Source organism: Seriola aureovittata, chromosome 20 (genome assembly GCF_021018895.1).
Source record: "Seriola aureovittata isolate HTS-2021-v1 ecotype China chromosome 20, ASM2101889v1, whole genome shotgun sequence".
Lineage (NCBI taxonomy): Eukaryota > Metazoa > Chordata > Actinopteri > Carangiformes > Carangidae > Seriola > Seriola aureovittata.
In genome coordinates, this window is record NC_079383.1 from 20180586 (window position 1) to 20206014 (window position 25429).

Below are 25429 nucleotides of genomic sequence, written 5' to 3' on the forward strand. Positions count from 1 at the left end.
CATAAAGATAGATCTTTTTAAGTCTCTGCAAATGTGACCGAAGCTGCTGTTGTTTTTCTGGCGAGAACAGTATCAACGTTTCGGTGTCAGACCCTCACGATCACAGAACAATCCCGCTGCAGATTCACCGTTTTCATACTGATGTTCTACAATAATATGGTTAGACATCAAAGATGGCAGTTTCTGTATCTGTATCTGTTGTGTTTTAGTAAGAGCTCTTAAAATAGATTTCCTCTTTCTCTCCAGTGGCTGTTATCACTCGTGTAGGTCGCTTGTCCCTTTACCCTACGACCTGTCCGCAGGCGCACCGTATTATTTGGTTTGGTTTAGCCAGGTTGAAAGAAAGAACTTCTTTAAGGTTAGACATTTTAGACATTTTTTAAGTGCAATCAAGGCAGGTTGCAACATTGATGATCCTCAACAATGCAAGACAAAGCAAGGGTGAGATTTCCCTCTCATGAATCCTGTTCTGACAGTTTTTCTTTAAAATGCCATTATCCACAACGTCGACAGTGTAGTTTCTCTTCTGCGTCCCGCAGGGTGCTGAAGGTGTTCCTCTCCCGGACAGCCCAGAGGATCCCCTACATGACCAGCTGGAGGGTGCTGCGTCTGCTGGGCATCATCCTGCTCATTGTGTGCTGGTTCCTGGTGGCGTGGACATCTGCCGTCTGTCAGAACCCGGACAGGAAGTCGGCTCTCATCGACGTGGGCTACACGCCCGACGGGCTGCAGTTCAGCATTTGCCTGCTGGATCGCTGGGACTACATGATGGCTGTTGGTAAGCCCCCGTAGCTTCCCTCTGCCTCCATAGGGTGTTGTGATTAGATCAATATACGCTGCAGTCTGTGTGTGCACCTCAGTGAGAAAACAAGGGTTATTTGAGGTATTCATGGCATAAAATCAAGAGTGATTTGTCTGGCGTGATACATTTGGAGTTCAAAGCGAGTGAGGAAGAGTGAGTGATGAGGAGAAGTTGGATGAGTAAGACAGTTTGCCTCCATCCACATTTGGCAATGTTCTCATGTTTCCCAAAAGAAGACATTAATCCTCTCCACCGGTGCTACACTTTTGGACGTTTTCCTGTGTTGTGCGTGGCGGAGAGGGCAACCAGCGGCAGATAAAGACGGATGAGGAAATCAAACGACGCTTGGAGGGGAGCCGCATCTCGGCGTTGAGGAAATCTGCATGCTGCTTTTACGCCTGCTGACTCAGACTTCATGAGAGAGAAAGCGCGGCCATTTCTGACTTCTGGGAAAACAGATGGACCCCCGGCCGAGCCGCCGTGCTGCGATACTGTATGCTGAGGCCAGATTTTCTCTGTTCATTAGGAAGTAAAAATAGGTTGGTAATAGGGACGCGCGGGTCGGCTCTGACGTCACCTTCCGCACAGGTCATAAATTTAACACGCACTTTCACGATGCAATAAATCTTTCGGCTTTAACACTCCACACCTGCACACACTCGGTCAGGTCTCTGATTGTGAAACATTTTACTGTCTTCAAAAAACAACATGTGAAAGCACAGTTTGAAACTAATAAAGATTAATTGTTCTTCTACTAATGCCTCAACAAAACTGTTCATTTAATCTAGAATATTACATTAGACTTAATCATATTTCTGTTAACAACTTATTTTTTTGGTCAACTCATTTTAATGAATGTAATTATTTTCTCAAAATAAGTCAAATAATTTATAAACGGTTCATATTGTTTCATTATTGGTTAATAAATTGTTTACTAATGCTTTATGGATGAGTAATAAGCCATTAGTAAGAGCAGTGAGAACAACATCGGCTGGTCTTCATCATCCTCTTTCCTCTTATTAATTAATAAAAGGTTTCACATTGAGTCATCAGCAGAAGTCATCTGTTAAATGTGAAGCTGACATTAAAAGGTCCAGATGTGAATAAGGACATAAGAATTATTTATTACACATTAATAGATTTCAGATTTTCAACATAAGAATATTTAAGAATTTTCTCGATGCAGATTATTTTTTCCTTCATTTTACATATTGTGATATCCACATTAAAAAAAAAAAACTCTTCTGTTAATGGCTACTTGCGTCTGATGCTCATTGTTGTTCCCACTGTGAAGAGCACGTGTGATTCACTGAGACCCGACGGCTCCACAGTTCAAGCACACGACACCATAAATGTCAAAATACTGGCAACAGGTTTTTCATTGGAAAAAAAGCAGCATGTTTATTGCTGTGGAGCCGGCTACCTGGGAGACGTCACATGGGGTTGCCATGGCGGTGCACAGGGATTCATCTATTGTCCGGAGAATACAACTGCAGCTGTTACGAATGAGTTTGATAGCTTTTGTGTGAGCGGGGGGGGGGGGGGGCATTTTCCTGCAAACCTGTATTTGCCCCAGCTCCATGAGAGCATTGAACTGTGAAGTGGCTGGTTGGTGGGGGCCTGAAAAGCCTGTGTGCACCGCATCGAAATGATTTTCTTGGCCCGTGTGTGTGTGTGTTGTTCACCACTTCTCTCTCATCCTTGCTTCACAGCTGAGTTCCTCTTCCTGCTGTGGGCGGTGTACCTGTGCTACGCTGTGAGGACGGTGCCGTCGGCGTTCCACGAGCCTCGCTACATGGCCATCGCTGTTCACAACGAGCTCGTCCTGACGGCGATATTCTACGTCATCAGGTAACACCTCCTGCCACCACAGACATCTGGACTCCTCAGGGGGGGGCGTATGTGAATTAAAATGACACGCGAGTTAAAGGGCTGGTTCCTCTGAAATTACAAACTGGTATCAGGCTGTGCAGATGGTGATGTTTCATTTACATTTACATTTATATTTACATTTACTCATGTGGCAGGCGCTTTTTATCCTAAGTGACTTACAAGTAATGGTTAAAGCGTTGCATAAGTACTACATCTATTTAATAAGTGCAAGGAGATCAAGTAAAGAAGTGCTAGTGAGGCTTGTTAAAGTTTGTCCCTGATGTTTGAAATCTCTGCTGCAAGTGAATTGAATTTCATTTGTGGTTCTGGTTTTGTTAAAATAATGTTTTGTTTTTAATAATTTTCATAAATTTCGCAACATTTTGTCATTTTTCAATTCAACTCTATTCACCTCTATTGTTTTGATGTGGAGACAAAGATATAAGATAGAAAAACAAACATTTAGATATCACTAGTCAAGCTGTTTTGTGTAAGTTGTGTGAATTGACCTTTTAAACTAAAACAATCCCATCAAACTCTTTCATAAATATCGTTTCCTGGCAATATCTTAATAGACCTGGTGCAGTAACCTCCACATCCACCTGCTCTAAGGAAGATAAAACGTAATTACCAACAGATCTGTCCTCCTCAACATACAGATGTTAATAATATACGCTGTCCCTGTCAAATAAAGTAATAAAAATATAAAGATGCTGTCACATTCACCAGCTTCATGTTTAATATCGCCGTCTCTTCTCGCTGTTGTCACTCTGACGTTTATGTCCTCTGCTAGATTGTCTCATTTGCATCACATACAGGCTCGAGCGTGATGCTCAACCCCTCTGTTCATCTGGGAGTGTGAAGTGAAATCCGCCCTCTCCCTCCCGTGTTCATGTCAAATAGCTGCACCGTGCAGTTTATAAATGAGACGTTTCAGCTGACACCGCCACAGCCATTCCTAGCAGGAGTCCCCCACTTAAATGAGAGCTCAGCTCCATCACATTATTTACTAATGAAGCATGTCAGAATGATTTATGTATTTTTCAAGACCGCATAAACAGCTAGAATTATTGGCAGCCATATTCCAGTTATAAATTAACATCCATTGCCAATAAATTGCTTATCGTCGACGTATAGTCGGATAGTTTCTTGGAATAAATCTGAGTTTTTTAACAGTTTTGACGGTATGTTGAACATCTGGCTCTTTGTGATTACTCTGCCATCTCCTTTAATGGGCCTCTTCAGCCCTTGTTGTGAGGCCTGCCTCTCTGCAGACGAGACCCCCTAATAAATTGGACAGTTGCCTGGTGTGGCGAGTTGATTCTGACTGGCTGCCACCAGAGACCACGCCGTACACCGGGGCTTGTTAGAGGCATCCGGCGTCCATTTGTGTTACTCAAACAACCTGCCATTTGATCCCACGGTGGCCAGTTAAAGCTCAGGCTTCCTCTTTCTCCGTGATAGGCTTCAGGTTTTTAGCCGGGTCCAGGTGCGAACGGTGATGTCGAGAGAAAATGCAGGGGATGTATCCGCTGGGAGTCTTTGCATGAGCGATGGCGAGACGCCGCAGCCTAAGAGGAGTCAGCACGCCAAGGTTATTAAATCCTCATCTGCACAGAAACTCCTCACAAAACATGAAGGAGGGAAGACTTCAAAGCTTCGGGACATTTCATATGCTGGACCTTTGCCGTCATTCATGCCTCGAAGCTATTACCACAGTAACTGTTCGTTAATTAGCCATTTGCCAACTTCAACGACGTAATGAGCCTGCTAGATGACATTTGCTTGGATAGAGGCTCTCCAGCGGTTGAATTAGCATCTGACAGGACTCGCCTTCATATCCTTAGTGCGCACGAGGTCTTGCTGTGCTGAAAGCCTGTTAGTTCGTTTTGAATAAAAGGCTAGAGCTACTCTTCAAACCACTATTGTTTCTGTTGGTAATTATCTCATTTTCCACCAACTGCTGCGCCACAGCCAGCCCCGCGTATTACTGTCTGATGTATAAATAGGCTGAATCTTGTGACCAGATCAAGGTCACTTCCCTTTTTATTGTGAATCCAACTGAAAGAATGAGGGAAATATTGTGTCCTTGCTGTCAAAAGGATCACTCGAGTGGAGGGTTATATGAGGCACTGGACTTGACGCCCAGAAGAAGACAGTGTGTAAATCTACTTTGAGATTCAGATTGGAGCCAAGAGAGACAGACACCAGCAGACTTAATGTGTTTTCAGCCAGAGTTTGACTGCAGTAAGAATATCACAACATCATTTAGTCATACTCAACACTAGTTAACATGTGCACACGTGCAATTGGACAATCAGCCATTATAAAGGTTTTTTGTTGTTTTTTTTAGGATGTGTTTATTAACAAAACATCTGGATGTCTCTTGTATCTGCACTATGTGGATTCAGTTTCTTCTTTTCTTGCACCATGACAGGTTCACTCTCGCTCCTGAGCTCCACCCAGACTGGATGCTCCTACTGTTCTTCACCCACACACACTTAACTGTAACAGTTACACTGGGTCTGCTGCTCGTTCCTAAGGTAAAAGTCATTTTTCTTTTTTGCCTAAATGAGAAGTTAAATTTTCTTTTTTGTTTGTTTGTTTTTTTGACACAATGCTAGTAAATACAACCCTACAATTAAACAAATGCTAAATTAGATTGTGGTTTTCTTATTTCTAAATAAATTTTATTTCATTTCGTTTTAATTCACTGTAATTTATGCATTTTTTTTCCTCTTGGTACTGTTCATTAAGTACTATAGGAAAAATTGTATAAATGTTTATAACGCACGATAATGTAGTTATAAGCCGATATATGGGCATTTGTAACAATTAAAATATTGGTCAATATTATAAATTCTTCTTTGAACACATAATTTAGATTTCTACAACTATGACTTGCTCTTTTGTCATTCATCATCTTTCATATTATTTATATTTATATACTAATACACCAGCCTCCACTTATGGACGCCCACAAGAAGGATTATATTTGTTGACATATACATTGATAAACATTAATATCTGCCTATAACTGTGTCATGGTGCTTGTTATAAACTATTTTTAAAGGTATATATTACACTTATAAATAGTAAAATAGATTGATTTAAAGTAAAGAGATTGAGAGTGCGATATTAAGTGTGAACTTTAGATCACCGTAGTTGATTTCAGGTCAATCCCACAACTATCCTATCCTGTTGCTGTAAATACCTAATATTGCACCGAATGTGTATTAATCCTCAACTGAAAACAGTTTCTTTTTTTTTTTTCTTTTTTTTTTTTATGTCTTTCCACCAGTTCCTGTTCGCTGGCACCCACATGAGGGATGACATCGCCTCTGAGGCCTACGAGGACGAGCTGGACATGGGTCGATCCGGGTCGTACCTAAACAGCAGCATAACGTCCGCGTGGAGCGAACACAGTCTGGACCCCGAGGACATTCGGGTAAGAGGCGTTTCCGTTTGCCTTTTCCGTCTCCACTGTATAACACTGGTGATACCTTCTTTTTGAATCCTCCCAAAAATACTGAGCCATGGCAGTTCTTCATTGCAGACACCAGACGAAATGGGCCATCTCAGTTCTATTAATGGCTGTGGCGTAAGATCTTGTGACAGTCTTTGGGAAAAACGTACCAACGTGAGCAGAGATTTCCGTTTGTCTGTTAGAGCTGAAGAAGTCTCTCTACCAAAAAGATTTGGGCACCCCTATTTACCAGAGGGAGTGGTGTTATGATGACATCATGAGCATTCAGTGTATCGGATGGGGATAGCGACAGAAATACAATAAATTTAAAGACCTGAGCTTAGAGGCTGTTTCAGACCTAACATTAAAACACACTCCGTTTCCTTATTTGACGCTGTCCAGGACTGTCCTGTCTGCTTTTATTTTCTCAGCACGCATGTGGTATTCCATAGTGCATCATTCAACAGCTGTTTGTAGTCACGTGTCATGGATTTGTACTGCATGTTCTCTGTGCAGTAGAGTGTGTGCTTCTTCGTAACAGTGCTGCAATTACCCTGTAACGATACGGGAGTTTCAACAAGAGACTGATCACTTTTGTTTTTTGTCTTTCCCTTCTTCGTTCTGTTCTGTCGTGAATGTGTAGGAGGAGCTGAAGAAACTCTACTCACAGCTGGAGATTTACAAGAGGAAGAAGATGCTGGCAAACAACCCTCATCTCCAGAAGAAGCGCAGCTCCAAGAAAGGGCTGGGTCGCTCGCTAATGAGGCGCATCACCGAGATTCCCGAATCTGTGCACCGGCAATGTAGCCGCGAAGACAAGGAGGCCGGGGAGCATGGGAGCAATCGTAACAGCATCTGCATGTTGAAGAAAAACCCTTTCGACCCGCCTCACCCAGGAAAACCAGCGAAGGAGGAGACGCTGAAGAACAAGGTTTTCTCCCTGAAGAAGTCCCACAGTAGCTACGACCACGTGCGCGACCAGAGTGAAGACTCCAACAGCTCGGCAACGGACAAGATGGAGGTGACCACAGCCGAAGGCTCTCTCCTGGATACACTCATGGGCAAGAAGCTGGTCAAGAAGAAATCTAGTGAGAATATAAACGTCCCCAGTGAATCTACAGAATCGGTTCCTTTGGTCTGCAAGTCCGCCAGCGCCCATAACCTCACCGCAGACAAGAAACCGATTCACCCCAGAGCGTCCATGCTGCAGAAGTCGCTCAGTGTCATCGCCAGTGCCAAAGAGAGGACTTTGGGCTTGGCAGGAAAGACCCAGAGTGCAGAGGACAGCAATAAGAAGAGTCAGCCAAAGAGCAAAGACACAAGGGCCAGTGCAGAGCTGGATAATGAATGCCAACCCAAGATGATTATTAGCCAGTCGGTTGAGTACAAACAGAGTGCGGCGAAAGGTAGGATCATGAAGCAGCCGGTGAGCGGCAGCGAGCCTTCAATCTGCTCCGATCCAGCCAAGGGAAAGGACCTCTACGACCTCTCGGAAGTGTGCCCTTGGGAAGTGGAAGATCTCCCGACTCCGTCCGAAAACAAGGTCCAAAAGCACGTATCTATAGCGCCGAAGGAAACCACAACGGTTCACGGAGGAAGCACCAAGGGAGGCAAATCTCAGCAGCAGAAGCAGAGAGCGTCCGATCAGTCGCCATCAAGTGGAAGGAATTCAAAGGAGATTCAGAAGACGACTGCTGTTCGAGCTGACGTATGTCCGTGGGAGGATGCAGGTGAGAGTAATGCTAGTCAACAGGAAGGGTCAAAGCAACAGGTATCCAGTCAGGCTAGCCAGCTGGCTAAAACACAGCCGCCTCAGTCTGCAGTAGAAAGCGCCAAAACCCAGCGGGCAGACGTTTGTCCATGGGACTTCGAAGAGGCTCAAAAGACAACAGAGTTGGCTCGCTCGCCGGATATGACAAAGCAGAGAAAAGGTACGTCTCCAGTGGATGGGAGAGGAAGAAGTTCCCTTTCGGATTCATCCAAAATCGGAGCCTCACTCCAGCTACCACCTCCAAAAGCTGATGTGTGTCCCTGGGACTACGACAGTGCGGCAGTATCTCCGAATTCTGAGAGGACGCCGAGTCCGTCTCGAGGTTCCAAAACCACGGAGTCCCCTTCGAAAAAGAAGGGTACGCTTTCCACAAGAACGCTTGAGACAGAGAAATCAAAAGACGCTGATGATGAGAAAAGTAGAACAAAAGCTAAGGACAAGAGCAAATCTTCGGAGAAACACGCGAGCCAACAGAAAATGGCGGATGTTTGCCCGTGGGATGTCGAGGGTCACCAGGAGGTGCCGTTGGTAGAAAAAAGGAAAAGCGCAAACGTTGGAGCAGCCAAAGTGAAACAGGCTGAAGTGTGTCCGTGGGATTATCAGGAGACGTCGGATACGAAAGGTACAGACAAAAGTGCTGCTGCAGTGAAACAGAGCAGTCCGAATCCCAAAGGCGGGATTGTCAGCGCCGTGAAAAAGGCAGATGTTTGTCCCTGGGACTTTGAGGATAGCACATCAAGCAAGAAGGCATGACACTAAACCTTAATGGACCACTGCAATTATAGTTATTGATGTATACTTTTTTTTCCACTTTGAAATCGTTAAATATTACCTTTTACTATTATTAGTGCGGTGACTTGGAAGAAAAGTTGATCAGATTCCACAAGTTGCCTTCCTTTCCGAGGTTTTTGTTCCGGTTTTACCTATTTTGAAAATAAGTAAAATGTACAAAAAACTAAACAAAAGTCATGACGAGCATTCCAGATTATTCCAGGAAAATCCTGAAGATAAATTGTAGACGAATTATGCAACTTTTGATTCAGCCTTTTCACTTCACGAGCGACTTTTATCTCATGTTACATGGTTCTCAGCATCACCGACATCATCACTCCTTGGGACGAGGACGCGACGTGACGTTAGAAAGTTGTAGAGGAGAAATTAAAAATATTGTTTTGTGTAAGAATAAGAAGTAAACTAAACTACAGAAGTGAAAGCCAAAGATTAAGGGAACATTTACAAAGAGGGATGTTGGTCTTTAGGCGGTAAAGTTAATTTATTAGTTTGTGTCCAAAGCTTGGCGCAGAGGCAAGGACACAGAAGGGAAATCAATCTATAGCACTTTAGCCAGCCCCATTAATTAAGAACGGAGGACGGGAGACTCTGTTCTTCTTGTACATTTCGTCTTCTTATTTTCAACTTCATGGCATGATAATCACGCAGGATATCACACCACACCAACCAAAATTAGACATGTTTTTCTTTCTTTTTTTTTTTTTTGTTTAGATCTATTTAATTGTAGTTCTCGGCAGATTAAAAATGCTTCCAAGTCTGCTGAGATGTACTGTATGTGCCTAACTTAACTAGCATTGTCTTGTATTAGTCTGAAGTAAAAGCAAGTGGCTTCACCTTCAGCATTTTGTGACGGTGAATTATATAAACAGCATGCACAGCCAGGTGTGGAGAGTAGTCGGACCATAACCCGGCTTGTCAACGAAGGCAGTTAACGTGTTGACGAGTATATAATGTTGTTTTACTTTTCTTTTCTGAATGCCAGTCACTCACTCTCCTGCTTTCATGTTTCCCGAAGCTCATTCAGGGCGGTGAAGATCATATGAGCAGCAGCAGTAACTTGAATGTGTGTCAATATGATTCGTGTGTAAACTGTTTAAAGAAAAAAAGAAAAAAAATAGTAGGGACAGAGAAATTCTGACGGGCTACTGGGAAAATTATTTGCACCAGCTTTGTTTATGAATCCAGCATGGGTCTATGTGTTTGGCTTGCACCAAGTGTGTGTGTGTGTGTGTGTGTGTGTGTGTGTGTGTGTGTGTGTGTGTGTGTGTGTGTGTGTGTGGACATGGATTTAAAGTAAAACTTCTCTGTCTCAAACACCAAAGTCGAAGATGAACATGCCACCGATTTCAGTTTAAAATCAGCGGATAGAAATCGCTGTTTTAAAATAATAATTGTGGTTTATTACAACTTGGGTTTTTATTTTTATTTTTTAAGTTTTTCCACCATCATTTCTATTGGTAACAGTGACATTGTACTCATCAAGTTAAATGCTCAGACCTGGGTTGGTATTTCTGTTAATTGATTGACAACACCAATTACAGCTGCATCAATGTGTTGGTGGCCATTACTCTGAAGCTCCGCCCCCATTCTTAATCCCGCCTCTAAAGATCTGATTGGCCGATAGTTTCTCCAATGGGGGGGGAGACAAGACGCTTCTAAATAAAGCCAGTAAGATATTGGCTTGTTTTGTTTTAAACGGACCAATCATATTTTTCTTTTCTTGTCAGATTTTGTTGAAGCAGTTACTTTGGTGAGTACAATGATATCATAACTGAAACCCCCCCCCCCCCCCCCCTCATATTTCAAGAATAAGTATTAATCTGCTGTTAATTCATGTTTTTTTTATTTTCCTTTGTGAATTGAGAGTTCACAAGTAGCATAATGCATGTTCTTCCCTGTTTAATGCAAACTAGGCTGAAACCCAACTGATTGATTATGCTAATAACTTTAGAACTAGACTTAGCAATGTGGTTATCAATTACTAATTTGACTAAACCTTTTGAAGGTTTTGATTTGTTCAGTGTTTTGTATCAAAATGTCTAAATATTCATCATGCACTATCCATCCTGGGATTACAGTGAGAAAAAAATAATAATTTCCCACTTATATTCAAAATAATACCTGTTGATCAGCTGACAATATTTGCAGCAGTGTGAGGAGAACTACGTATCAATATAGCATCTACAGTACTTTATGGTATCTCGTGAGATTTACATGGTATCACTGAGTGTCGTCACCGATTGTAATTATCTGTATTTGATGTCAAATTCCTCTTGACAAAATATACAAGCTCTGTAGGAGTCCTTACTAACTGTGATTTAAAAAAAAAATAAAATAAAAAAGTCAGTGCTCGTCAGTGAGAATTTTAACCAAGTCCTCATTTGATTAAACACTCTAAATTTCTGTAGCACAGAAACGATCCAGTGACAAATATTTGTAGCTGCTCTTATCCGACTTTGTTTAACGTGCTCTACAGCTAGACTCCATAAACGTGATTTAGACGCCACGTCTTATATCTGCCTCCACCGACTGAGAAATTACCCCTGCTCCTGAGCTGCGGTGGGTGGTGGTGGAGGAGGGTGGGTGGTGGTGGAGGAGGGTGGTGGTGGAGGAGGGTGGGGCCCAGTCTGAGATATTTCAAAATGTGGAGTGTTTGCCTTTCAGCGTGAGATTTGTCATCACCTCTGCTTTATGAGCTCCTTTAGGAACAGTGTCTGAGAAGAACTGCCACCGCGCGTGGATGGATTGTGATGCCTCTGTGGATCTATGTGATATTTATGAAACCAGATGTTAGGCGTCATCCATCACATGCGTCGCGGTGGCGGATGCGGGATCCTGTTATTTGGGATTTCCTGACCTCTGGTGCGACGACAACAACAACAACAACAAAAAAAAACCCTTTCTGTTTTTTCTTTAAAAACTGACTCCAGTCTTTTCGCAATCACTGCCGCATTAGATTTTACTGCCCTGGGTGATGAATAATATGCTGTATATTTTTATTGTCCTTGTAGGAAAAGTCCACATGTTCTTCACGACCTCAGACTGAGCTCATACAGGCTCTGAAGCAGCTGTGATTTGGGTAAAATTCAATATATTTATTTAAATAAAAGCGCCAGTGACAAGCAATATTTTCTAGCTATTTTCAAGCAAAGAAAGGCGTCAATACACGTTTTTATTCAGTGATGTTGATTTTTAACTTTTACACACGTGGCCCGTGAGATTTTACAGATCGGTGAAGGGTGGGAGCTCAAAGGAAAAACACACTTATAATTAAAATAGTCTTAGAAAATACTTACACAGTGCAATATCCCACCATTATACGAAGGATTACGTCACTTTTTCTTTTTCAATCAACAATCAACCTACTCTGTTGTTGAATAGCATAACTTCAGGTGGTGTGCTTGTGCTGTAGCGTTCAGCCGGTGTGTGTGTGTGTGTGTGTGTGCGCGTGTGTGTGCGCGTGTGTGTGTGCGCGTGTGTGTGACACCGTTGTACCATCTCGACATATAGACGACACTGTGTCCCGTAGCTCTTTTTCTTTTTGTTTGTCCCCCCCGGTGGGATCTCGACCACGGTGAGTTCTGTTCGGCTGCTTTCATCTTTATTAAAACACCTGACTTCTCTCTCTTCTTCTTGTGACCAAACCAAGTCACCCGATGGCAAATACAACTACTACTATTGCTACTACTACTATTCAATGCTGTAACGTCGTAAATCTTGCTCTTGTGGCTTCTGCATGAATTCAAGAAAAAATTAGTAGGACCGATGTTTCACTGCCCTTGATAGAACAAAAAAAGAAAAAAAAAGGATCTTTTATGGACTGTTACAAGTTGTATAGTGAGTGATACTGTCCCTAACCCACTGTATTATGTGCTTGTTATAACTATTGCTCTATGACAAGCTTATAGCATCAATATATGGGAATATTTGGTAGATTTATATTGTGTTATATTGTGATAGCATGTACATAAAAGATACCTCCTCTGCAATAAATATTTATATGAAAATGAACTGTGTTCACTGTTTGTTTGTTTTATTGTTGTTTTTCTGCTGTTCCAGCTAGAAGAAGAAAAACCTTGAGAAAACAAAGATTTTCACTCTTAATTTCTACTACAACATTTCCAATCCCACAGGAAGCTGATACAAGACGCTCCCATGATGCATTTCTGCCTAGTAACCATCCCTGTCTCAGGTTTAGTTTGCTTATTCCTCATGTAGACATGCAGTTGGAGAAACCCTGGCCTTTAAAAGCCTCGTGCATCATGACCACTTTAGGATATGCGCGCCTTGGCGACTGTCCTGAAATGCTTTCATGGCTTGTTGTGGTCTTTTGAACAGAGATCAATGGGGGCTCTGCAGGAAGCAGGAGATACAAGATGGTATCAAATGCTGACTCCAGACTCCTGCAGAAAAACTGAGCGTCATTACTTTCCAATTCCAAAATAATTACTGACCAAGGGGATATTATATTTATTCCCTGAGCCAAAGGGAAAATTATTTCCTGCTCTATTAATCCATCAATTTTTTTTTTAACCCCATAAATTCTGCCTAATGAGGCACCCATGAAGCATAGTGTCTACGTCCCTTATGTGCTTATATCTCTGAACACACAGGCGGTGATGCTGCCAAATAACATTGCAAAAGGGTATTGTGTAAAAGCAAACATGTTAGCATCGATTCCTGTTTACAAGAGCACTTTTTGAGCCGGTCTAATAAATAGAAGATCAATACAGGCGGCTGCAGGGAACTAAAATAGACAAACATCAGAGAAAAACACTGAGAGAAATAACTTGTGACGGGCAGATACAGACACTTGATATTCATCACAGTCACGCACCAAAAAAAAGGATGATGATCATGATGTTTATCTGAAATCTGCTGTATTTTTATTGGATCATTTTTTTTACCTTTAATCCATAATAAACATTTAGTGTAAAAAATTATATTGTATATAATATTGTTAATCCCATTAATCCCGTTAAAAACACCACTCTCTTGGAGGAGACTCAAATTCTCCTTTCTTTTCCACCTAATTAACCAACGTGACCTGAGCATTTTGGTTAAAACCTCAACAACAACAGGACGAGGACTCTCAGTGAGGCGGCTGCAAAAGACACATTCAACACTGGCTGCAAACTAACTGAGCATCTCACTAACTGGATCTCCTGTGGCGCATGTGAGGATCACAGTTGGATGTTTGTGCGCCTCTTTGTTGTCTTTGTGGGACAGCGGGACGCATCCTCCGGCGTGACAGGACTTATTTTTAAACCCTCAGACGGTGATCGGTTCGTGAATCACAGCCTTTTTCTTTTCTTTTTTTTTTTTCGCGGTGAGGCCATGTGGGCAGAGATGGGGGGAGGAGGGGGGTTTGTCGGATGGACGGGAGATGAGAGGAAGCTGATCACTTGGCACAAGCCAGCGTGCTCCGTCGCTGACTCATCGGTCTCTCAGAGGCAGGGACGGCCAGGAGTGAGGGGTGGGGGTGGGGGAGGGAGGGAGGAGTGGGAGGGTGTGGGATGTGGAGGACATCTCATGTGTCGCGGTGGACTCATGACTCACAAAGAGGGGTTGTGTGCGTGGGGTGCAGCTTGTGGGGGAGAGATGAGCACAAGACAGACACACGCGGAAACACACAAGCTGTGCGACATAATTAAAAGTGTTCACATCTTTTTTTTATTTATTATTATTATATTGTGCCAGACAACGTCAGAGGGACTTCAGTACCCGGAAATCATGTCGTTTTCATTTCCTTCCTGTACCAAACATTTGGTTCAGCATTCAGCAGGTGAGGAAACATCTCTATCATTCAGTCATTTTAATGTGGTAAGTTTTAAAGGGTCAGTGCAAGCAGAGTTTCTATCTGTCACCACTGTCTTCAACAGAGACTGTGTATAAGCACGGTAACGCTTGCTGTTCTCTGTTGCTCTTTTACAATATTGTAAAAACTACGGCCAAATGTAAAAAAACAAACAAACATATGTTTAAAGTCGCTTATTCTTTATTTCCGCATATTCTCTCATTTGGTCCAAGGTCAAAGGTCAAAGGTCCGGTCAAAGGTCTGACCTCTCGGGGTCGAAGCTCCAGCTTCAGCTCAAGGTCTTCCACTTAGAGCTCCCCCTAGAGGCCTGGAGGAAATTGCGTTGTGCTGTCTGGATATGCAGCGTTTTTTTTCTGCTGTAATTGTTTTGGAGGTTCGTGTGTTTTTGTTTTTGTTTCTGCATCGTTTCTGTATTTGCAGCGTGTTTGCTGTTCATGGTTTTGTTTTGGCGTCCTGCAGCGAGTCATTTCATTTGCAGCACGTTTCCGTTGTTGTATTTGTTTCGTATATTCGCGTGCGTTCTTGAATCTGCATCGTTTCTGAATTTGCTGCAGCACTCTTTTTTGATGTTTAATTTTCTAACAGCATTTTTTTCAAAATCCATTCACCACTGAGTTTAGATCGTCTTAGATTGTGTTTTTTTTCTGGACTTTGGGTGAATTGGCCCTTTAATAATCACTCTTCTGCAACCAGAACGGTTCTCAATTCTAATTCCTTCCTGTGATTTACTGCAGCACCTAGCTGTTGTGTTTGATTTGTTGGAGACCACAGCCAGTAGGCAGATCACCCACCCACATGGCTCCTGTTCCTCCATCCTCTGAAGCCACACTGAGGCCTGGACTCCTACACAGCTTCCCCCAGCCTCAATGGTGGCTTCGTCATTAGAGGAGCCCCTGGTGATGTGAGCACCCGTGACTCACAGAGAGAGCCTCTGTTACGCTCCCCCACCGCCACCACTAACCACCTCCACAACTGGAGGGCTGGCAGATGATCCACATTACAACACATTAATACATTTACATACTCGAAATGCAGCATTCAAAGGCGCACACGCTCACAGTTCGATCACTTACGCACTCATGCGCGCGTAAGATAATGAATAGGTCATCCGGTGAGTAATTTCACGCCCCCGTTAAAGATTGTCCTCCACTGACTGCAGGAGAGACGAACAACTGGAAGCACAGCTCATCAAAAAACCTTGAAGCCGGCGTCACATCTTGTGCCGCTGACGCACCTCTGCAGGACTGACAGATTAATGTCATTTGAAAATATCCATAAACATGCATGAGCAACTGACATTCACACCTTTTCTTCTCACCTTCTGCACATTTTACTCAGTACTGAGAAGCCGTACAGGAGGATCAATGTGCTATATAATAGAATACACCCCCCCCCTTTTTTTTTAAACAATGGCAGCCTAAGCTTTGTGTTATGAATGAATGAATCAGAAACAATTTTATGAATATTCTGTAAGCACTTTATCCCTCTTGTTGGTTTTAGATTTTCAAATATCTGGATTTGCTGTTTTTCTTTGTCTCTTTTATTACTGTAAACTAACAGAGGCAGATATTCAGGGCAAGATTAGTCTTTTGTTTTCTTTGTGTCCACTGTGTATGTGTGTATGTATTAATCTGCTTACAGTCACGATTAAAAGCATACGTTTAAATATTTGCATGTAAGAAATAAACACCCCCAGGGCCAGGGCAGTTAACCACTTTATCTGCTAATTACAGACTTGTTAATCAAATCTATTTGGGTTTTTGACTATTGCTCTGACAAAAATAAAGAATAAAACCTGTTTGCAGACCACTTTGTGTGACAATTTTGGATTGAGACCCACAAACAGACTCAGCAGACATGAGCCGCACGATAAAAACGTTTAAGAATCTAAAAACTATCAGGATGAAAAAGAAGAAGCAGAAGAAAACAGGAAAACAAAGCGAGTGTGGGATCAGGCGGGTGTGTACTGTTGGGTCAACAGGGGTATAAATGCTCGGTGTGTTGATAAGTGGAGGATCTGGTGACTCGAGGGGGCGGGAACACCGACGACGACAGGTGGGCGGGAGAACAATGACGGGGTCTGATCGTGGCGAAAGGTTAGTTCATGGGCAAACAGGGTGAGTAATCTGATGGGAACAACTGTGGAGATGAAGCAGTTTCCTGACAGTGTTGAAAACACTAATAAAAATATTGATGGAATAACTCATAACACATTCAATAAAAAGAAAACATACACTCCTTATAAATTCAACCTTTGATTATTCTAAAATTAGCCTCCATTGAGCCGTTTGGCACCTATTCTTACAATATGATTGATTGCACAAAATTATCATAAACCCAAAAGGCTAATAGGCAATTTATCTCCCTGCTTGACAGGATGAGGCCACTTTCACTGCGCTCTGATATTGAATGACTAAATTTAAACAGCGGCTTTGGCCCAAAATGATTTACAGTATTTTTTGGAGATGAAATTCTTCTTCAAATATTGGCAATCAATGTTGTTATTAGTGTTACTGAAACCAGAGAGGTCATCACTCACTGGGCCCCTCCTCCACAACCGGAGTGCATTAGATATTTATGAGCCAAATTATATCTAAACTGCTTATCCAAGTCAAACGATACCAGCAACAGAGACACGCGGATCCGGTTGTGAGAATACACTTTTTCCATCAATTATCTCCAAACACTCTGTATACTGATTATGATGATTTAGGCTCAGTGTCAATTACGTTCCCTGTAGCTGTGACAGGAGGTTGTGAATTTCCTGGAGTTACACCTTGTAGGAGAAAAAGGGAGAGTGTTTTCTGAAATGATGAGTCCTCCCCGGCTGCAATTCTCTCCTGACATTGTTGTTATTATCTGCCGGGGCCCCGATGACACCTCGCCCAATTAGAGAGGCCCATTTCTCGGAGAAATACCTCTTCCTGCTCCTGTCACGCACACACCCAAACCTCCAACATATCTTTGTGAGATTATACTTGAAGCCTGTGTGTTTCTAGCTTTGTCTGTGCTGTGTGTTCCTCCTATTTGTTGATTGAGCATGTGTTTCATCTATGAGAGCTAATGGTTTATCTTGCAGTTTCTTTTTTTGCTGGAAAAAAAAAACTAGGCCGACCAAATTCCTCTTAAAGCAAGACCGTGTTGTCTTTGCTCAAGAGCAGCCAAACATGTCTTCCACAGAGATATTATGTTTACTTCCTCTTTTAAAGTTTGCTAACATTAGCTAACATTAGCCACTATGAGCTGCTGGTCATACCAGACCAGAAGGAGGCTTCACCCACTCCTTTGTGTGTTTAATTGAGTAAAGTTGTGTTTAACTTTTTATTGCTTCAGAGAAAGATTTTTTTTACCAAAGGTGCACAGCACTTTAACTGTCATTTTAACTTCAATTTGAACTATATATAGGGGAATTTACAGCCATAACTCACACAGACTTCAATATAAAACACATAAAACACAATACAAATAAACAAACATATTAAAGTCTAACACATAAACTCACAGCTCTCAGGCTCATGTGCTGTAGCCTATGTAAATCCAGTCCAGTGTCCTTAATCACATTTTTTGGTCGATAAGTTTTGATTTGAACAATTTTTTATATTATTTTCCATCACTATTATTATTATTGTTGGTATTTATTTTTATTTATTGATTAATTTTGTTACCATCCCTCCTGTACAGGCCTATATACTGTATGTACCCAACCTGTACTCATGTCATACTCTGTGTGGCTTTACCACCTGCTAACCTGCTGCAGGCAGGAGAGTGGGCGCTCGCTCGGCTGCGCACCGCCCCCTAGTGGCGATAGAACCCTACGTCATGACGTCCTGCGGTGACGTCGCTTCCTCATTAGCTTCATTCTGCTGATTTTAAATGTGCACAAACTGAACCCTCCATTCACCACCCGTCACTTTCCAGGTAAATATGTTCAATACAACGTGTCACTGCGTGTTTTTTGGGGGGATAATTAAGCTAAACTCCAGGCTAATTAGATGTAACCTACCTGTATTTAAAAGTAATGTTTATTTTCGGACACGTCTATCACACGGTGCTGGGAAAATATCCCCAAAGAGCGGCACCAAACGAAGCAAGACGTTGGTGGAATTTGCTTTAATTAGTTTGTTTGTTTGTTTGTTTGTTAGTTACAAGTAAAAGTTCTGAATTTAATATATTATCTATAAGTAAAAGTAGAAATATATAAGAAGCAAATGTAAATCTACTCATTATTTATTGGATTAGTACTGTACTTGAGTAAATTATCTATCTATCTATCTAGAAACACCATGGAAAGTGATGAGGAGTCACCAGCACATCTTCAGCAGTGCAAAGCTGGCTCAGTAAAGGTTTGTACAGTATAAAAAAACAAAGCCCTTAATAGAAAAGTTCACATAAACACCATTAAAATCATATGATGAAGTTAAAAAAAAAAGAAAGAAAAAGGATTAATTTTCACTTCCTGAGTTTGGAAGTTGCTCTGTCTTTACGGCGCAATTCTGCTCATTGAAACTTGAACATTACTGCAAAAAGAAAGAATTAAATCTAACTAAAAAAAGACAACTCACAATAGTTTTGTTTTTTTCCCTGCAGACATATTTGCTGTAATCACATTGTTGCCTGACTTTGACTCCAGTGTAAAGTGTGTGTTGTTGTGAGAATCCATCTGATTTCAACAGGGCAGGAGAAATGTGGGGGGGGAAAGAGAGAAGTCAGGAAATGAGAGGGTCGAGTTGACGTTGGGGGTGAAAACATCCGAACCCAAAATCTCAGTCAAGCTTTTCTCCTGCGTTTCTAACGACAGTGAACCCTGCGAGTAAGTGACTAACAGAAATAAAAGTTGCTAAACACTGAAGCTCCTCTTGAAATCCAGCTCAGTAAGTGGATGTCATTGTTTCAGGGCTCATCATCGTTACAGTGATGATTCTGACAACAATCGTGAGCCGGACGCTGTTTACGCAAAAGTGGAGGCATCAAAAAAGGACATCCAGCGCAGAGGGGACAAAGGCAGGTCCACTCATCTAATAATCCAATTTGTTTTGATTTCACATTAGGTGCAAAAGACAGAAAGAAAAAAAAAAAAAACAGCCTTTTTGACTCAGCGTCATCGCTCTTTCTTTCACCAGGGACTGCTGCTGCACAAACACAGATGCCAAACACAAAGCCCAAGGCCAGGACGCTGGTGAGTCACAGTCATGCCGACATGTGTGTGAATGGAGGCTAAGTGAACGTTCAGTCTGTAAATTAAAAAAAAAAAAGCTTTCATTTGACGTCATCGGTCTTAATCACTCAATTATAGCAATTTCCAGAAGGTAACTGTGCTTTATCTTCGCCGTTTCTGCCTCCAGGTAGCGAGCAGGCAGCTGAGTGATGGGAACGAGGCGGCCTCTCTCAGGGACCAATGTGAGATCATTTACACACTGTTAGTCATTCACTCTCGAGCATCAGTGATGGAAATTTCTGAATCATACCGTGTGTGTGTGTGTGTGTGTGTAATGATGTATTCATGGTGCTTCACAATGCTCAAAACATAAAGTATAAAATGAAACTTTACAAAGTAAAAAGCCTCAAAAGGCTTGATATGATATGAACAAGAGTGTGCGGCCTAAAGTATGTGGCTGTTCCTGACTTCTGATTCTAAAAACAAAATGTAAACATGATGATTATGAGGCTTGTGAGTATAAGAAAGTAGATTTAAATACGTTTATTCCTAATGGACATCAGAGATGCCACTGCCTCTGTAAACCGACCCGTTTCCAGAAAATGTGTGTATCGTCTCTAAGGTGATGAAATTTGACTGTCCACTCAATGTTCAATCAGACACTGTATATGTTTCAGATTTCTTCCACTTTTTTTGTCATGTAATATGATCAAAAGCTCCGGAACAGCCACTTAATGGACCTTGTCATGAGGTCATTTTCTCGACCGCTGTTTCCAAGGTGAAGAATGAGCTTTGTGAAACAGCACGAGTTGGAGTTTCACTCGTCAGATACAGTTGCTGCGAATACGAGTAAAAATCAGCTCAGTGACTGTAAGATTCATCAAAATGAATATGATTTGACATTAATAATGTTTTGTATCGTCTTTGCTGTGTGTTTAAAGTGCAACAAAGAAGACAGGTGTTTATGGCTGAAGAAGAACAAGAGATTGAATTAAATCCACATTACAGACGCAGTGAATTAGTTATATCATCAGGCTGAGTCTCCTTAATGTTATAATGACTGCCTTCATGACAGTACAATCCCTCCACACACACACACACACACACACACACACACTCTCTCTCCACTCATGGGAGGCCTGGAGGGGGAGATGGTGAGTTCAGCAGTCAAAGCCTGAAAGCAAACGTGAGTCAGCCTGATAGTACAACTTATTATGAGTGGGCTTCACTACAGTGGGAGCTAAATGGATAACTCTGGCTCTCATACAAAGGCCTTTTTCTCTCTCTCTCTCTCTCTTTCAGTGGAAGAGACTGTCTGGGTTACAAAGCAGATTTATTGATTTATTTTCTGGGAGTGAAATGGAGCCCTCACTTACTCTGGGCCACGAAATATGTTTCAGTGAAGTGGAATTTAGATTCAAGTCGTGTGTTTTGAGGCTGTTCAGATTCACCACATGTAGATGGATAGACAGAGACGGGACTGTGGCAGTGAATAGATCAAATACAATACTGTCCTTTTACTTCTGTAGAGGTTGAATGTTTAATTGTTTTTTTCTTTCCCAGCCCGTCCTCCGTTACTAACACTGAGAGGAACTGTAAGGACGTCTCCAGCTCACGCATCCGTCACTGTAAGTTTATCACAAATTCGCTGCCATTTTTAATTTATTTTTGTCAACAAATCTTATGAAAAGCCAATTACACCACATTTTAGCCTGTCTCTCTTTACTTTCTGACTTGCTTTAATTACATATTATATTTAAATTAAATACACATTTATGATAAAACTACAATCACATATTTAAGCTAATAAAACTTTTCAATCTTTCAACCAGAGTTGGTATGAGGAACTAAAGCCAGTCCATCCTGTGATGTGGTTTCATTATTAGCTCTTAACTTAACTAAGGACTATAACATCTATCAGCTTAGGCAGCAACACCTTGTAAATGAAGACACCATCCTGTGGTTTAAGGGCAGTGGCAGCATCATGAGCATATGTAATATTTTAAAAAATAGTTCACAGATTTGTAGTTTCATTTATTTAAAAGGTTGAATCATTTCCTTAAACAGCTGTGGAACTGTTGTGCACTTTTACAGGAGTGAATAATGTATTTTTTCATTGTTCATTGTAATGCAGAAACAGCGCAACTGTGCGGCTGTGTTTTTGGAAAACAGTAGGAATACATAATATCAGACTTTGGAGACGGACACACAATGTGTATATTTGTCTTTTCATTTGATTTATTGAGAATAATAAAAACGTACATCACCTTTACTGCAAATCAGTTTGAAGCTGTAGGTGGTGAATATGACCACTAGATGGAGGCGTGGATCCGTGTGTAGCAGAGATTTTAGCTGCTCACACAGTATCATATAGTATGAGCTCAGACAGAGCAAACAGGTTGTGTTCAAGTCCCTTTTTATTTCAGGAAAGAAAAGAAATATAAAAAATAGTGAGATATGTATTTTATTCTTTTCTTTAGGAGACCAAAAAGCAGTATTACAGCGACCTTTGCAGGCAGGTAGAGGAGAGACATCAGCAGACGGAGAGAGAGAGGAGGAGAAATTACACTGACGAACAGAAAGTTAGTTACTTCAACACAAGGAGAATGTGTGTAGTTTTAGTGCTTCTCATTTTAAGTAATCACACGTTTGAGCTCGAAAATTCCTACTGTAGTGTTCACTATTCTCCTGCCATCTGCAGCACAATGAGACCCTGCAGCACTCCATCTGGGGGAGGCCAGGAAGCGGTGCACCGAACTACCACCTGGGCACAGTGAGACGGACCAAGATCCTCTGCACCGCCGGGATTTTACCCCAAGAGCAGGTGAACAATGCGGCGTTTGTGAGCCGAGCATTGTTCGGTGCAACAAAAGCCTAGTGTCCTCAGAAAGGTCTCCTGATCACATCAGTCTGGCTTTGATGGGAAAGAACTGAACGACAGTCTGCAGCCGTTTGTCCAATGCAAATATCTGCTGTATCATGCCATGCTCAGTATTTTATTTTTATCATATCACCAATTGTAAAGCAAAAAATCAAAGTTAAATTAAACCTTAATCAGAGTATGAAATAGCAAAAAGAGCAAGTGCTAGGAGAGAGTCAACGTCTCCCTGACAACAGAACAAATAGAGGTAAAACTTTCTTCTTACTTTTGCTCTAAAACGTTCCCAGTGAGCCTTAAACCTCCTGCCGAACTTTGCCCAAAATATTTTCCTAAGTAAAACTCCGACCTGACCTCTTTTCCACATATTGCATTCATCTCGCAGCAGCTGAAACTCAAAAACCTCTGTCTGTGGTTACTAACAGTGGGAGCCGTTCAGACTCTAAACAAGTTTTGTTTGAGGTCATAACATGAGTCTGGGTTCGGGTGCCAGCATGACACTGCAGCCCGTTTCTGCGGCCGGCGCTTCTGAAAGCTCTTCTTTGTTTCCGTCACAGATCCGTGATAAAGGCTTCTGTGGGATCCCCTTCCACTCCCAGTGACATGAAGACCATAACATCCCCAAACTGAGACAACTGAGGGGCTAATTGTCGCCTCTGACTTCCTGCTCCTCGAGCAATGTTAATTTTGTAGCCGTCGAAGGAATTTGGGCTTTTTCAGCAGCAGATTCTGACGGCAGAATACAGAATAAACTTGCTGTGCAAACATTTAAGAAGGCGCCAAACTGACTGTGCGTCAAACAGCGGTTCATTTTTTTAACTGAGGAGCTGCAACAGCCGGAGCCGCCATATTGTTTTCCGGTTGTCTGTTCATCCCGTTCTCATGGACATGAGATCTTTGTAACACCTTGACGGAACTTCTTCAAATATGGCTAAAACATTCACTAGGACTCCAGGATAGACTGATTAGATTTTGGTGGTCAAAGGTCAAAGGTCAAGGTGGCGGTGACCTCACAAAACACGGTATTGTGCCTCTTGAATGTCGTATCACTTTGTTAAGATTTGGCACAAATATTTACTTGGCCTCAAGGATGAACTGATTAGATTTTGGTGGACAAAGGTCAAAGGTCAATGTCATGTTGTCGTGAATGCATTATATCAGAAAACGCCCAGAGGCAATTTCATTACTTCTGTCACACAAATCCATACACAGTTTAACTCAAAACGTCTACAAGGATGAAATGAAGTGATGACATTTTATATCCAAAAGGTCAAAGGTCAACTTCACTGTGACATTATAATGTTCAAAAAAAAAAACACACACCAAGCTTCCTCCAGAGTCACAGACGACATTACACAACTATGTTTTCACAGGCTGAGTTGTTCTCCTCATGACCATCTAAATCATACGACATTGGAATTAATTCAAGGCCTAATTACTGAATATTGAAGCTGCGTCTCCATGGAACACCTGCGTGAGGTCAAGGCCTTCGGTAATCGTTCTTGCAGCTCAGGTCGAGTCTTTATGGAAAGTTACATTTTGGAAAATGAAAAGATTGATTACCAGACAACTTCAACCACTGAGCTGCACGACTGAGAGCTGAATTTCATCAGTGACCAAGGAGGTTAAAGTTTGACACACACACACACACACACTCACAAATGATTGATTCTGCTTTGCTGGAGAGTTTGAGCTTGCAGAAGTTTGAGATGACATCGGCCTACACAGGTCTGAGAAAAGTTTGTGAATATATCTTCGCTGTAAATGACTCGTATCGTGGCAGAATACGTCGCTGATTTGTTCATTATAGTGTTGGACATAAAGAACAAACAGCCTCGACTTGAATACTTTGAATTATTTGTCCAAAAAGTTTTTTCCCTGATTGATCTACCAGGTAGTCGTCAGATAATTACACTGTGAGGAGCGATGACTCATCCCCTCTAATTGCATGGCTTTGTTAGCGTGACGTTAGCGGGCTTTTAAATGGAACAGTTTACGCACACACTGAGTGATTGTATTTAGTTTTTTATAGGATAAGGGCCTTATTGCAGAGGGCAGCGGCAGCTTTCCATCTCAGTGGGAGAATAATTATGATGTAGGGATGTAGGCTGCTGAGGTTGGTAATTATACTGTGGAACACAGAGGATCTACCTTTTGGTTCATCTACTCCTTCTAGTTTCATCCTCTGTACAATGAGCTGCTCACCCAGCTTTAAAATAGATTTTATTCATCGTCTCCTCGATGAGTCCATGAGGAGCTCGAGCTCATCTCAGTGTAAACTTCGGCCGTTTTTACGCTTCCAGTATTTGGAACAGCAGCACCCCTCAATCAGGAAGGTCAGAGGTCATGGTAAACAACAACACATCACCCCAGCAACACGAGTTAAAGCAAAGTGCAGTCGAGTTGCAGGATGTCTGAAAGCTCTGGTTGAAGGACTCTGACCACTAATTTCCATGCTCTCTCTCTCAGACTCGGTGGTGACCTTACTGAAGCTTGCTTTATGCCGACTCATCACTTTTATATTCCCAATAAACCCTTTGGTGAATTACACTCATTTTCCAGTTCATAAGATGGTGCAGTCTGATACAGCAGTCCCACATTAAAGCTTTTAGCCTATTGCAGTTGTAATGGACAGTTTTCTGGTGGAAACTTTGAGTATTTTGTGTTGCTCTTATTATTATTATTATTATTATTATTATAATAAAATATATTATCATAAAAAAAACATCTAAATCACAGTTTATCAATTAAGAAAAACAAAAAACTAAACACATTAGCACAACATACAAAAGAAAACAGAAAAAAAGTAAATGATGCCGCAGCTGCTACAAAAAAATACTCAGATAAACGAGGCCACAAGATACAAAACTCAAGT

At 41.8% G+C, this 25429-nt stretch overlaps 2 protein-coding genes across 5 annotated transcripts in view; both read left to right on the forward strand.

The window, feature by feature from the left end:
• Positions 1–12714, forward strand: part of gpr158a (G protein-coupled receptor 158a) — a 66121-nt gene extending 53407 nt beyond the window's left edge. Inside the window, exons 7-13 of one of the 2 annotated variants that reach the window (XM_056364378.1) lie at positions 540–778; positions 2515–2653; positions 5112–5217; positions 5976–6122; positions 6231–6314; positions 6784–11262; positions 11299–12714. In XM_056364378.1, the coding sequence (XP_056220353.1) occupies positions 540–778; positions 2515–2653; positions 5112–5217; positions 5976–6122; positions 6231–6314; positions 6784–8664 (2596 nt within the window). In that variant the 3' untranslated portion in view covers positions 8665–11262; positions 11299–12714. The remainder of the gene's footprint in view (positions 1–539; positions 779–2514; positions 2654–5111; positions 5218–5975; positions 6123–6230; positions 6315–6783; positions 11263–11298) is intronic. The other variant, XM_056364379.1, reaches the window with a different exon arrangement.
• A 5644-nt stretch (positions 12715–18358) lies between these two features.
• LOC130160938 (uncharacterized) lies at positions 18359–25104 on the forward strand. Of its 3 annotated transcripts, XM_056363747.1 has the most exons (10): positions 18359–18439; positions 18798–18864; positions 19195–19331; positions 19416–19522; positions 19642–19697; positions 19864–19918; positions 21240–21304; positions 22157–22258; positions 22378–22500; positions 23112–25104. In XM_056363747.1, exons 2-10 carry the CDS (start codon positions 18805–18807, stop codon positions 23154–23156), a joined length of 750 nt encoding a protein of 249 aa, XP_056219722.1. In that variant the 5' UTR covers positions 18359–18439; positions 18798–18804; the 3' UTR covers positions 23157–25104. The 3 variants fall into 3 exon arrangements, with proteins under 3 accessions (XP_056219722.1, XP_056219724.1, XP_056219723.1); XM_056363749.1 differs by lacking the exon at positions 22157–22258; XM_056363748.1 differs by lacking the exon at positions 23112–25104 and having other exon boundaries at positions 22157–22284.
• Positions 25105–25429: the final 325 nt, after the last annotated feature.